Source organism: Dromiciops gliroides, chromosome 4, assembly GCF_019393635.1.
Source record: "Dromiciops gliroides isolate mDroGli1 chromosome 4, mDroGli1.pri, whole genome shotgun sequence".
In the NCBI taxonomy this organism is placed as follows: domain Eukaryota; kingdom Metazoa; phylum Chordata; class Mammalia; order Microbiotheria; family Microbiotheriidae; genus Dromiciops; species Dromiciops gliroides.
Genome location: NC_057864.1, coordinates 440,097,998 through 440,112,623, shown reverse-complemented (window position 1 = coordinate 440,112,623; position 14,626 = coordinate 440,097,998). Strand labels below are relative to the sequence as shown.

Below are 14,626 nucleotides of genomic sequence, written 5' to 3'. Positions count from 1 at the left end.
TAACATTTTGGTTGCTTTGCCCACGTGTGCACAAAGATATAGTACTTCATCTATGCCCATTCCAGTGCATCAGAGTCTTTTGATGATACTTCAAGAGTAGTTTAACCAATTTTTCTAAACGATTTTCTAAACTCTCTAAAATCACAATCCAGTACCTTCATTCATCTAGTTTCCCAAGCAGTGTACACTGATACAATATTAACCTTAAAGTCCATAATTAATGTTCAACCTTCTGTTAAGCCACACTACTAAAACCCAATTTTCTTCTTTTAAATTTGTTTGTGGAGGATGCTCCTGCACTTCCCTTCAGATGCTCATGACCACCTGGATGATGCTGGTTAGCTGAAATTCTCTTCAGGAGACTCAACACAAACTCTCTTCAGTAGATGACAAAGTTTTTCACTCATCCCAAGTATCTCCATATTGGTTTACTTTCCCTTGTTTTTTTGGTGTTCTTTCTTGCATAGATCTGAATGGGCTGTCACCTTTTTGTGATAAGTTTACTTCATATGTTTCTCTGTTCTTATTCCTTAATTCTTCATATGTAACAGCTTTTCTCTTAGGACTGTCTTCCAAAGATGTATCAGGTCCTTGGGCAATAGGATCAGTAATACCAGTAGGAGTTGATTCATTCATGGAAGCACTGAAGGGGATTGGTTCCTAACGAGAAAAAGGACCTTCTTTTGTACTGCTTTCAGGTGTGGGAGATGTTCCAAAAGATGAATGCTTAGAGATTTTTGACTCAAATCGTGGCTTTTGTGAAAAATATCCAGGTGATGCGAGTCGACGTCCCTGAGCCAGATTCAGAGCTTCTCCAAGAGGAGAATTTTCAAACCATTTAAACTTCTCTTGGCAGGTTTTCACATAGGAAAATTTTCCAGCAAAGTATCCCATTATATAAGCCAATACTAGTTTAGGGACAGAACCATATTTGGGGTGACTGGAAAGAATTCTTTTAGCAATTAATCCCTGAGTAACCAACATACTTGTTGCAGAAAAGGGAACAGATCTGTACCAGAAGCTGTCTTGATTACATTCAACGAAGACTCTTCTTTCCTCTACCATTGGAGTATAATCCATTCCTATGTTAGAGAGTGGTGGTGAGACTTCTGCATTCTGCTCTGTCCCAAAATCAGTCCTTCCATTCATCTTTCCTCCCGGCAGCAGCAGTGGTGGCGGCAGCAATGGTGCACGAGAGCCCTCCCTCCCAAGTAGGGAGGGAAAAAGGAAAGGCTTCAGTCATTTCTGACTCTTTGTCACCCCATTTGGGGTTTTCTTAGCAAAGATCTTGGAATGGTTTGCCATTTCCTTTTTCAGCTCATTTTACAAATGAGGAAACTGAGGCAAACAGGCTAAGTAACTTGCTTAGGGTCACATCTCTGGTAAGTGTCTGAGGCCAGATTGGAACTCAAGAAGATGAGTCTTCCTGATGCTAGATCCAGCACTCTATCTACTGGAAAAAGAGAGGGACCAGTCATATTGTGAAAGTTAAGGATTAAGCAACTGAATAGCCTGCTTGCTCCATTGGTATAAAGACATTTATACCAATAGCCCTAACATCCTAGGTGGATCTCTCATGGTGGATTTATAGGAAGGAATACATGAGAGTTACATGGCATGGGCAGACAATAACAAACTGAGTGTGCTTCATATCACTAGAGAGGGCAGCTCCATCACAACATCCATGGATATACCAAAGAAAATATTGGAAGAAAGGTCTCCCCTCCTTGTCTATGATTCCTGAACTTTTACTCATCAAAATGCTCCCACCTCTTCATCAGGTTAGTAACCACACATGCACATAGATCTCTTGCTAAAAGTCAATAGATTTGTTTGGATTTTTGACTGGACCCATGACATCATAACTGTTGGGAACTTCCAAGTAAGAAAACTCGATCTGAGAGTGAAGATTACCATCTGTTGTACAATTAATAGCCCAGGACACTGAGAGGTTGTATTGACTTGCTCAGGGTCGCACATCCAAGGTGTGCCAGAGACAGGTCTTTCTTTAATCTCAGGTCTTCCTGATGCTGCCTCAATGGAAAGGGGGCAAAATTACATGACACCTAAATCGTGTATGAGTAGCTATATACAGGGGAGAGTTGTAATCATGAAGCATTTTTTGGGAGGGGAACTTGAAATTTAAAAAATAACAGGTTGGGGCAACTAGGTGGCACAGTGGATAAAGCACCAGCCCAGGATTCAGGAGGACCTGAGTTCAAATTTGGCCTCAAACACTTGACACTAGCTGTGTGACCCTGTGCAGGTCACTTAACCATCATTGCACCACAAAAAAATAACAGGTTAAGCTTCCCCAAAGTATTGAAGCATAAAACAGCCAGACCCTACATAGCACATGTTCCTTCAATTCCTTCACCCCCTAGATTCTAGTGGCCCCCTGTACCTCTCTCCCAGCATCTCCCTCTCTCCCAGGGCAGAACAGTAACTCCAAGAGGAATTGGAAAGTTAAGACTTCCTCTTGGGCCTCACTGCCTCTCAGGTTGGTGCCAAGAATATGTCGCTATTCCCAAACATTAAACAATCAGCATTGATGTGCTGGGTCTATTCTGGTCTCCAAGTTGCTTCATGTTGCATAAAATTAAGTTAGTACTAAATTTTATTGACTGTTGAAAAAATTCCTCTTGTCTGGGATTTAACAAGACAGTGGCTTCAGAATCCCAAATAACTTTTAATTAGCACCTCAAGGCAGAACAGAGTCTTCCTGTCAATTCTGAAACATCCGCCATTTCTTGGCTCTCTCTCTCTCTTGTTTTGAACCCCACATTCTTCTGTCTTGTTAGATTGTCTGGAGATCATGTTGACCCTTTCCTCGACCTGAACAACAACTGAAACTAGCCAAAGCCTACTTGCCCCTTGTTTCCCTGAAGCCTTTATCTCTAGCCCAGAAGGATCTCCCTTCTGTGTGGATCATTTATTTGGTACTCAGCACACTACCTGTCTTTGCTACTTAGGGGAAAGTTGCTGAATTTGGAGGCAGATGATCTGGGTTCAAATCAATCAATCAACAAACAAATACCATGTGCCAGGCATTGTGATAGGCAATGGGGGTTAAAAAGACAAAAACAAATCAATTCCTGTCCACGAGGAGCTTATATTTTCTCAGGGTAACAGCATGCATACATATACCTAAATACAAAATATATACAAAAATTTTTTGATGGGAAGGAGAAATGAGGGGATAAAGGGGAACAATCCAACAGCCAAGGGAATAAAGTCCTCATGGAGGAGGTAATGCTTGAACTGAGCTTTGAAGAGAGGTGGGGATTCCAAGAGTTGGAGTACATCCCAGCCTGCACAAAGGCATGGAGATGGAGATGGAATGTTGTACACAAGGAAAGAGGGAAACAAGCATTTATTAAACACCTACTATGTACCAGACACTGTTAAACACTTTACCAAATAATATCTCCTTTGAGATTCACAACAACATATAAGGGAGATGCTGTTAATATCTCTATTTTAGAGTCGAAGAAACTGAGGCAGAGGTTAAGTGACTTGTGCAGAGTCACACACCTAAGAAATGCCTGAAGTCAAATTTGAACTCAAGTCTTCCTGACTCTAGACTCAGCACTTTGCGTACCATTGTACCCATTAGCTACAAAGAACAGCAAAAAAGTCTGGATGTTTAAGAAGACAGGACACGTTTCTGAAGCCATACTATAAAAGGCTTTAAATATCAAATAGGGGAGCTTGTGTTTTTATGCCAGAACTAAAAGGAACTCCTGGAATTTTTAGAGCAGGGGGTGACATGGTAAGACCTGTGCTTTTGGGATATCAGTTTGGCAGCTTTGCAGAAGACATAATCTATCTGGGCCTCAGTTTCCCAACTACATGACCTCTCAGGTCCCTTTCATCTCTGAACCTATAATCTAAAAAGAAAGAACTTTTATGTATATATGTTTTGTTTTTTGAGGTCAAGGAGCATGTCTCTTACATGACTCTTTTGAATACTCCTATAACTATTGCCATCAGTTAAGGGTTGGATTTGCAAGACAGGCTGTATCCCATGAATTTTTCTTTTAAATTAATCCCAATTTTTAAAAAAGCATTAAAAAGGTTTCATTTCCTAGTTCATAAAGCATATCCCCAAAGTCTTAGTGCACCTTTAGGTTACTGAAACTTGTTGTTTGTTTTTCATTCTCAAAGGGGACCATGACATTGGGAGGTGATGTCATGACTTGCAGTTAATTGGATTTAAGTGAGGGAGAGCTGTTCAAGGTCACCAACCTCACTCTCCTCCAGAGCCATTTGGGTCCAGTGACAAGATAAAGATGAAGATGACTAGAGATGGCCTTGGATGTTTAAGGCAGTAGGGGCTAAGTGACTTGCCCAGGGTCACGCAGCTAGTAAGTGTCTGAAGTCAGATTTGAACTCAGGTTCTCCCAACTTCAGGGCCAGCACTTTATCCATTGTGCCATCTAGCTGCCCTGCTACTAAAGCTTCAAAAGTCACTAAGCCTTCTGGGACACCGTGTGTTTAAAAAATAACCCAAATACCACAACGTTAAAAACAACAACACAGATTTAAAATACAATAAACAAAGCACTGAAAAACTCCACATATTCTACTTGCCTATTTAACCTAGACTGGTAGATTTTCAATTAATTTACAGTCTGTTCTAGTTCTGAACAGTCTGCACTCAGCTCTGCCTGTCTGTAGGACTGTTGGTTATTCTCATTAACCATCACTGTTGACCTCAGATGCAGATTGTTCAGTCTAGAGATGCTATCTCTGTCCATTCAGCTTCCATTCTTGGTTCTGCCCGCCCTCCTAACTGACCTCAAAAGGAAGGAGCATTTATTCTTCCTGCCATAGTCTAATATTATACAGCTAATTAGTAGCAAGCAGATTGGGAGCTTGAATCTAAATTTCCCGAGTCCATGCCCTGTGGTCTTTCCACTATACCATTCATACCTCTTAAATACTTTTTTTTTATGGGGGAGCATTCTATGTGACATTAAATCTAATTTAAAAATCAACAATTTCCTTTATTTTTCTTCATTTATTGTGAATTAGCCTTTCAATTTTTGATACTGGAAAACTGGCTTTCCTCTTTTTTTTTGTTCAGATCCTAGCTTTATTTATTTTGATTTCTTTTCTTGATTTCAATTTTGTTCTTCTTTGTTTTTCAGAATTTCTATTTTAGTTGTTTAGTTGGTGTTTTCCCCCTGAGAAGAATTTGTCGCTTTTCTAGTTTTTATTAGCTGAAAAGTTAATAGATCTGTTCTTTCTCTTATTGATGTAATCGGAGTCTGGTGCATGCATGAAATGCCTCAGATGGCATCTGAGAAGCACTTAGAGAAGCTAGGGAGCCTGCTTATAGGAGAATCATGATAACATGTAATAGAAATGCTTTAGAGAGACTATGGAGCATGTGTCAAAATTCTGTATCTGGTTCTGGTCTGATAATAATGAAGTTAGGATGATCCCTGATATATAGCAAGTATGTCTGGACTTTACTCTCTCAGAATGAACTTCCCTTTCAGGGTTTAGAGTGCCCTGAAGGATTTGTGATATCTCTTCTCAAATACTATTGGCTTGTTTTTCCACCAGCCAGGTTCCCCTCGATGATAGGTGCCAGGGATTTCCTGGTGCCCCAGTTCTATCCAATCTCTTAACATGATTATCTTTTATTTTGTGGGGCAATTGGGGTTAAGTGACTTGCCCAGGGTCATACAGCTAGTAAGTGGCTGAGGCCAGATTTGAACCCAGGTCTTCCTAAATCCAGGACCGGTGGGTGCTTTATCCACTGTGCCACCTAGCTGCCCTCTTGTTATATCTTTGAAGTAAATTTCCCTTTGTAAAAGATAATCATGTTGGGGCAGCTAGGTGGTGCAGTGGATAGGGCACTGGCCCTAGATTCAAGAGGACCTGGGTTCAAATCCAGCCTCAGTCACTTGACACTTATTAGCTGTGTGACCCTGGACAAGTCACTTAACCCTCATTGTCTCACCCCCAAAAAAAGATATAACAAGAACAAAAGCACAGATATTTTCTTCCCAACACCCTAGGGGGCACAGTCTACCCTATTCTACTTTAGACTCTGGGAATAATGGGCTCAAACTTACCTTAATTTCTACATACCACCAGTCTCATCAAATTCACATCAAAAAATGGTATTGCTGCTGCATGAGTTCATGTCTCAGCTACTTTTGGGTTGGGTCCCAAAGGTCACTTCTTGCTCTTTAGGCCATTGATGCTGAGCTGGTTACAAAACCTGGACACAAGGAAGATAGAATACCTTCTATCTTCAAACAAAGGAACAAACACCAAGGCAGGCAAAGAGTTCTGGCTCATATTCACAGAGCTACATGGCCTGGGAGGAGAGAAGGCCCTCAAGGCCTTTCCCTTTATAGCAATCATTTTTTGGACAGTCAATGAAGAAGTAGAACCACCAGGAAGCATCCAGCAAGAATAATTGTAATGGAATTACCCTAATGGAATTACAGGCTGAGATTGACTCAGGCATTTTTGAAGATGCCCCTGCTCACAGCTCTGCAGCCAATTGAAATGGGCTTCTTCTAACTGCATGGTGAGCAGACCAGGACTAGCTCCAGACTTTTTAAACATGCTCCATAGTTTTTCCAAGGTATACATCATGACAAGTCTCCCAGGAGCAGGCTTCCTGGCCTTTGTACGTGAGGAGATGCCATCAGAGGCACTCTGCATATATGCCAACCCCTATTACATCTAGATTTTCCTGTAAGGACTGCTAACAAAATATAAAAGAAAACGAACAAATCAACGTGTCATCAGTGTACCTAGCATAATGGCCTAGCTACTACGTTGTTGTAGTCAAGTAGAAAAACCATTTGATGAGAAGATCTGGGATCAGATTCAAGCTCTGATGTATGACTTGAATCAAATCAGACCCTCTATGTACCTCTATTTTTTAATCTGTAAAATGGCATTAACAACACTTAGTTTCCCTTCTTACAGGGCAGTTGTCCAAAAATCTCTTTGTAAACCTTCAAGTGCTCCAGAAATATGAGCTATTATCCAGTAATCTCTCAACAAATATTTGTTAATAGATCAACTAATTGAGAATAAAGGGCCGGGTTTTTTGTGAATTTATCACATAAGGGTTTGTTGGTTGGCATGCATTGAGTTTACTTGTATCCATATACATGGGGCTCAGTCACCCTGTATGGACACAACTCAAAGGGCAATGTATGGTCTAACCATGGGCAGAATCCAGAGCTCACAGAGACCCAAGTGACTTTTTCTGAGACCACAGATTTAGTGAAAGGGACCTTAGAGGACATCTGGTCCTGCTCACTGATAGATACTAGGTGTCAGAGCCAGGATTTGAACTTGGGTCTTCTAACTTCAACTCCAATGCTCTTTTCAATTCAATAGACATTTATTAATCACCTACTATGTACCAGGTATTATGCTAAGCACTGGGGATATAAATAAGAAAAAAAGTCCCTATCTTCAAGGAGTTTACAATCTAATGGGGAAATACAACAAATGAAAGTAAAGGGTGGGGAATATCAGGAAGGAACAAGCACAGGGGCATCTTGCTCTGGGAGAGCAGACCAGGAAGAGGAGCAGATGGAGGGGAAATGAGCTGGAAGTTCAATTTCTGCCCTCTGTAAAGGATAGCTTTGGGAGGAGTTTAGTATTCTACCCTCTGGCTCTTTAATCAGAGAGGAGAAGCGCTGAGGGAGGTGGTACCCAAGGCTTGAGTTAGCAGCATGGTGATGACATTAGAAGTGGTCAGCTTAATCCACTGTTGGTGGAGTCATGAAAAGATCCAACCATTCTGGAGAGAAATTTGGAACTATGTCCAAAGGGATATAGAACTGTGTACTCTTTGATCCAGCAATACCGCTGCTAGGTTTATATCCTAAAGACATCCGCCAAAAGAGAAAAAAGACCTATTTGTACAAAAAATATTTATAGCAGCTCTTTTTGTAGTGGCTAAGAATTGAAAATCAGAAGAATGCCCATCAATTGGGGAATGGCTAAACAAGCTGTGGTATGTGATGGTGATGGACTATTATTGTGCTATAAGAAGTGACAAATAGAATGATTTCAGAAAGTACTGGAAAGACTTGTATGAACTGATATATAGTGAAGTGAGCAGAACCAAGAGAACATTGTGCACAGAGAAAGCAATATTATTTGATGAAGACCTATGAATGACTTAACTATTCTCAACCATACAATGATCCAAGACAATCCCAAAGGACTAATGATGAAACATACTATCCACCTCCAAAGAAAGAACTGATATTGATGGAACACAGACTGAAGCATGCTATTTTAAACTTTCTTTCATTTTTCCTTTTATTCAAGTTTTCTTGTACAAAATGACTAATATGGTAATGTTTTACATAATTGCACATGTATAACCTATATCTGATAGCTTACCACCTCAAGGGGAGGGAGGGAAGGAGGGATAAAATTTGGAACTCAAAACTTTAAATAAAAAGTTTATTATTAAAAAAAAAGAAGTGATAAACTTATCCTGGCAGGATTTGTTCCATGGATTTGAAACCAGTCAGAATTGTAGATGGAGAGAACCACGTTATTTTTTCCATGGTACCATGTTGTTACTTTCTAGGAAGCAGGATTTCTTTGTCCTAGACTCAGTTACAAACTAGCTGCATGAAGTTCAATGAGTCTTTACTTGTTTCTGGGCATCAGAGGTAGTTGATAGAACTACTGTTGGATGAAATGATCTGTGCAGTCCCCTTCATCTCCCTCATCCTTCAATCCTACATCAGCACGGACTGCTAGGAGAACAGCTGGGGAGGAGTTAAAAAATCCATGTTTGGGGATGGGAGTGTGCTCAGTGATCAAGAGTGGATAAAATTCCATTAGAGGTAAAATGTTGTCAGACGGCGGCCTGGAAAGATATATTTTAAGCTGAGAAATTACTTAATAAATTCAGACCAATACTCTGTGACATTTCCCACAAGACTTTAATGCTGTTTACAAATTCCGGAGAACACCCGAATCATTTCTGGCATGGGTTTATGATTTATTTCAAAAGAAAATGGGACAGAGTGTGTGGGTTTGTGTTTAATGTGAGAAGGGATTTGGGATGGAAAGTCAACTGGTATGAAAGATTGCAGGGCAAATGCAAACTAACAAAGCATGTGGGTGGCCTTGGAGCATATGAGAGGGCCCTGGGAAGGGAAGGGACCCTTTTGCTGTTTCGTCTCTAATCAAAAGGTTCCATTTGCCCAAGTGAACAATGCTATAGAGGGGTGGAGGAAGCCACAATAGTATGGTTAGTTTCATAGTGCTTTTAGCCTAAAGCACTTTCAGAACCCGGTAATAAGAGAAATAAGTACTCCAAAGAGGGGGAATAGGAATCCTCTTGGGGCAGCTTTGTGGCACATAGATAGTCAGGAAGACCTGAGTTCAAATCTAGCCTCAGAAACTTCCAAGCTGTGTGACCCTGGACAAATCACTTAAACCTGTTTGCCTCAATTTCCTCATTTGTCAAATCAGCTGCATAAGGAAATGACAAACGACTCCAGTATCTCTACCAAGAAAAACCCAACAACAACAACAACAACAACAACAAATCTTCTGGAAACTGAAACCTGCAGAAGTGAGAGACAGTGTAGTGTACTGTGAAAAACATGGGCTCTGGAGTCAGATGAGCTGAAATCGAATCATGTAGATCTTATAACCTGCTACTTACTACCTTAACTTGTTCATGTCACAGTTTCCTTAACTAGGAAAATGAAGAATTTGGACCATTTGATCTCTAGAGTACTTTGCCACCTCTAACAGTCTTTAATAAACAAGGCAAAGCAGATGGCATTGCCCCTTTAACCTTCTAGATTAGGCATCAGGAAATCTGGGTTCTTGTCCTAGAATCACTACAGACCATCAGTGTGACCTTGGGTGAAGTTCTTCACTGATCTAGACCTTAGTTTTCTCACCTGTAAGAAGAAAAGTCTTGGTTAGGCAATTTCTAAAGTTTTTTCCAGCTGAGATAAAAAGTTTTTCCTGATGTGAAATGGAGAAGCAAGGGATTCTGTAACTATCATGTTCTAAGCTATAATAAGAGAGTTAGAAAGACTTTCTTATTAGTCAAAGACCTAAAATACTGAGGTTCTCAGGGGACAAATCATAGAATTATAGAGCCAGAGCTGAAGAGACCCCAGGCTCCATAATCTATCCCTTCATTTTATAGATGTGGAAAATGACTCTCACGACTTCATCAGAGCATCAGAGATAGGATTTGAACTTGGGTCTTTTTATTCAAGTGGTAGCTTCCCCCCCACCCCTCCACCGTACCATGGCTGCTTCCCCAATTTTCTTTCCTTCTTGGAGAGCACACAGCTGGAAGAGGCTGGACTAGATGACCCCTTTCCTGTTAGCATTCTGAAGGTTGGGGTAGGGCTGGAGGGATGGTGGGGGATTTAGGGAGGTGGGGGTGGTACTTAGCCTCTAATCTGTGTGCAGATTGAAATGTGAGGTAGGTAGAGAATGCTACATGGTAGGAAGTCAGACTTGCAGGGAGAAGATGAAATGAAGAAGAATCTGTGTCTGATCTTTGCCCCCGCCTTCTTCCCCTTAGCCCCTCTTAGCCCCATCAATCTTTCTTGCCACACTAGAACATGTGGTTTGAATGGAAACAAGCATGATGACGCTTCCCCTGTCTCTCAAAAAAAATGACATTCCATTTGGTCTTGGAAAATACACAATATTCTGCTTATAAAATATTCAATCATTATCATTAATCCTCCTGCCTGGACCACTCTTGCCCCACTTAACCATGTGATCCAGACCTTGGTTGGATGGCCACTGGCCAGGGCTTTTCTTTCCCTGGCAAATTAATCAGAGGCTCTGAGATTTCAGTTATTAAAGGTCTGGACTGGAAATTTCAACCCACTGAAAGCTTTCAGAGTTAGAGGTTCAAGGCTGCCTCGAACTAAAGGTATTGGGGAATGAGATATACCCAGGTTGTTACACCTTGGGACTTGGCTTAGGGATCTTTAGAGGATCCAAGTTTCAGGAAATTCTTACACAGAGGCAGTGTTGTACTGTAGGAAGAATAGAGAAATGGGAGGTCATGGGAGGAGGGTTCAAGGCCAGGTTTTGCTACTTCAATTCTAGTTAGCAAAAATTCATTATCTTCTATGTTGCCTGGGGTCAGGATTGTGCTGGAACCAGCTTGAACCAGCCTCAAAGGGTGATTGTTAATTTTCAGTGTGAGCATTTACAGCTCCAAGATCAGCAAATACTACATATCAGAGGCTTGATTTATTGCATTTTTGGTTGTCTAGACTTAAGAAAGTGATATAGAAAATGTTAAAATTGCATATTGAACTGAAAAGTGTGTCTTGATACATTCCCCCTCTCCCTCTGGGGAGCTGGTTGTTAAATATCCACCAGCACATAACTATTTGGGGTCCTCTGATGCTCCTGAGCTTACTGCTCTGTTCTCTGGTTTTGGTTGTTGTCATTCAGTCGTGTCTGACTGTGACCCCATTTGGGGTTTTCTTGTCAAAGGTATTGGAGTAGGTTTTTATTTCCTTCTCCAGCTCATTTTACAGATGAGGAAACTGAGGCAAACAGAAAGTGATGTGTCCAGGGTCACACAGCTAGTAAGGGTCTGGTTTTGGTAACCAGGTTCTTGTTTTTTGATGTACCCAGCCTTTCTTGGTTCTTTGGAGTTGCCACCCTCCATCTCCCTGCTTTGAATTAAATTCTCCCCCCCCCAGTTTTTCCAATCCCCCTTCTTCATTTGGTTTCTTTTACTCACCATTTTCCACTTTCTTGTTTTTTTAAATGTTTAACTGATGCCTTTTCCCCTTTCTAATTATTTACTATCTTTCCAGATATACCTCCCTGCAGTGTTGAACTCTTTGTTTTAACAAAGATAAACAGTTATAAAAAATAATTGCCATCGTGAGTCAAATCAACAAGCATTTGTTAAGTGCTTACTGTGTGCCAGGCACCATGCTAAGTGCTAGGGATATAAATACAATAAAAAAGAAAGACAGTCCTACACATGTATAATCTATATCAAATTGCTTGCCTTCTCAAGGAATGAGGAGGGGAGAAAAGGAGGGAGAGAATTTGCAACTCAATATTTAAAAAAAAATGAATGTTAAAATGTTATGTGTTGGGGCAGCTAGGTGGCGCAGTGGATAGAGCACCAGCCCTGGAGTCAGGAGTACCTGAGTTCAAATTCGGCCTCAGACACTTAACACTTGCTAGCTGTGTGACCCTGGGCAAGTCACTTAACCCCAATTGCCTCACTTAAAAAAAGTTATGTGTTATGTGTAATTGGAAAATAAAAAACAGTTCCTGCCTTCGAGGAGCTTATATTCTAATGGGGGAAGACAAATGGGTGGGATAGGGTAGTGTTCAAAGAGCCAAGGATGACTGCTTTGGGCCCTTTCTCAGAATAGAGGTTCCAGAAAGAAGTCAGCAAAGGCTGAATGGGGCCATAAGGTGGGAATGAGAAGACAATCCCGAAGCATGATGGGAGATGATCTTGTTTGACAGTGTTTTGCTCCACTACTAGTCCCTTGGTTCTCTACTTATCATTTTCATTATCAAAATCTCTTCCTTTAGTCACCTCCTCTACTAGTTCCCAGATCCAGCCTCCAAATTGTCTTCATTGCCAGGTTGTTTCTCTTTTTGTTCTATCTGATATCCTTGACTTCTGGTTCCTTATGACTATAGCATCCCCAAGCCCACGTTTGTACAAGATAAATTTGTCTACAGCAAAAAGGACAGTATGATAATAAAACCTTATATTTGAGCGATGCGTTATCATTTTACAAAGCATTATCAATAAACAAGCACTTATGAAGCACTTATATGCTGGCACATATTATATTATATTATACTATACTCTATTATACTATTCTATATTATATCACATTATATGCTAAGGAACCATGCTAGGTGTTGAGAAGGCAATGACAAGAACAAACCTAGTCAGGGGAAATAACATGCTCATAGATAAATATAACTATGCAAAATAGGCACAATAGATTCAAGATAACATTTTGGGTTTTCTCGGGAAGGATAGTGGAGTGGTTTGTCATTTCCTTCTCTAGTTCATCTTACAGATGAGGAAACTGAATCACATGGGGTTAAGTGACTTGTCCAGGATCACATAGCTAGTAAGTGTCTGAGGCTGGATTTGAACTCAGTTCTTCCTGACTCCAGGGTTGGTGCTCTATTCATTGTGCCACCCAGGTACCTCAGAGCAGAGAGGACATGCTTATTGTTCAGTCATGTTTATACATCAGCATTGTAAGGATAGGGCAGAGTGTTTTCAAAAGAAAAAAAATCTCCCCCTTTCCCAGGACATTTTGGTTTATAAGGTGGCATTTTAAATGACAATTACTCATGTAATTCTTGTTTGCATAAATATTTGTCACCCTTAACAAATGTATAGCAAACACTACTGCTGCAGTGCACTGTCCTTGGTGCTGGGGACAGAAAGAGCTCTCTGTAAGATAAGTAGCTGGGTCCAATTCAGAGAGATAAGTGGGGGTGGGGTGGGGACTTAAAGAGATAATGATGGGAGGCAAACTGCAGGAGGTCAAATTAGGGAGAAATCACAGAGGGCTCAGATAACTGGGAGAAGGGATAGACCTGACTATTGTCATTCCTCCCATCAAAAATCTTCAGTGGTTCCCAGTTACCCACATTGTGAAGTTTGAATTCCTTCTCTTCACATTCAAGGCTCTCCACAGTCTGACACCTTACATTTTCAGTCTTCTATTATTCTCCTCCACATTTACTGTGATCCAACCAGATTGGACTCCACTCTATTGCTCCAAAATGCCCTAAACTATCCAACTCTTATGTTTTTCCTTGTGTCTAGAATGTCCTCCATCATCCTCTTCTACTGCTAATTTCATCTTTTAAATCTTACTCCAAATGTCTTCTACTTGAAGTCTTTCGTGATCTCCCCTCTACTTTATGTAACATTAGGTGGCACAGTGGATAGAGCACTGGCCCTGGAGTCAGGCGGACCTGAGTTCAAATCCGGCCTCAGACACTTAACACTTACTAGCTGTGTGACCCTGGGCAAGTCACTTAACCTCAATTGCCTCACCAAAAAAAAGGTCTCTATTGCATTTATGTAATACTTATCTATTCTTAAGTCTTAGTCCTTTGCTAGACTCTAAGCTCTGTGAGGGCAGAACTAGTGTCTTAGCTGAACTTTAAAAAAATATCCCATAGCATGTAGCCTACATACAGTATGTATTTAAATATAATAATGGCTCACATTACTAAATGTTTACTGACCTTGAATTTAAATGGAAATGGGAGGCCAGTCAGTCAACAGACTTTTATTAAGTTTTTATTAAGTGCTTATTATGTGTCAAAGAAGGTTTTTTTTAAAACCAACAACAAAAACCAAACCAAACCAAACTCAAAAGGGAGAAAAGAATGAGCAAAACCAATACATTGAAAAAAGTCTGAAAATGTATGCAATGCACCTCCCATCTTTGCAAAAGAGTTGGGGGAAATGTCTTCTCATATCCATTCTTTGGAGCTAAGCTTGGTCTTTGTAATTATTACGCAATGCTCATTTCCCCCCATTTACCTTGGGGTAGTTGTGTCTATTGTTTCCTTGCCTCTGCTTCACTCCTCATCAGTT

At 40.6% G+C, this 14,626-nt stretch overlaps 1 protein-coding gene across 1 annotated transcript; it reads right to left on the bottom strand.

The window, feature by feature from the left end:
* Positions 1–590: 590 nt before the first annotated feature.
* LOC122725624 (OCIA domain-containing protein 1-like) lies at positions 591–1,167 on the bottom strand. Its single transcript, XM_043962826.1, has one exon. The coding sequence runs from the start codon at positions 1,147–1,149 to the stop codon at positions 661–663; it is 489 nt and encodes a 162-aa protein (XP_043818761.1). The 5' UTR covers positions 1,150–1,167; the 3' UTR covers positions 591–660.
* Positions 1,168–14,626: the final 13,459 nt, after the last annotated feature.

What these genes read in the sequence shown, in the direction of transcription:
- LOC122725624 (XM_043962826.1), bottom strand. Translation starts at nt 1,149, where the DNA reads ATGAATGGAAGGACTGATTTTGGGACAGAGCAGAATGCAGAAGTCTCA.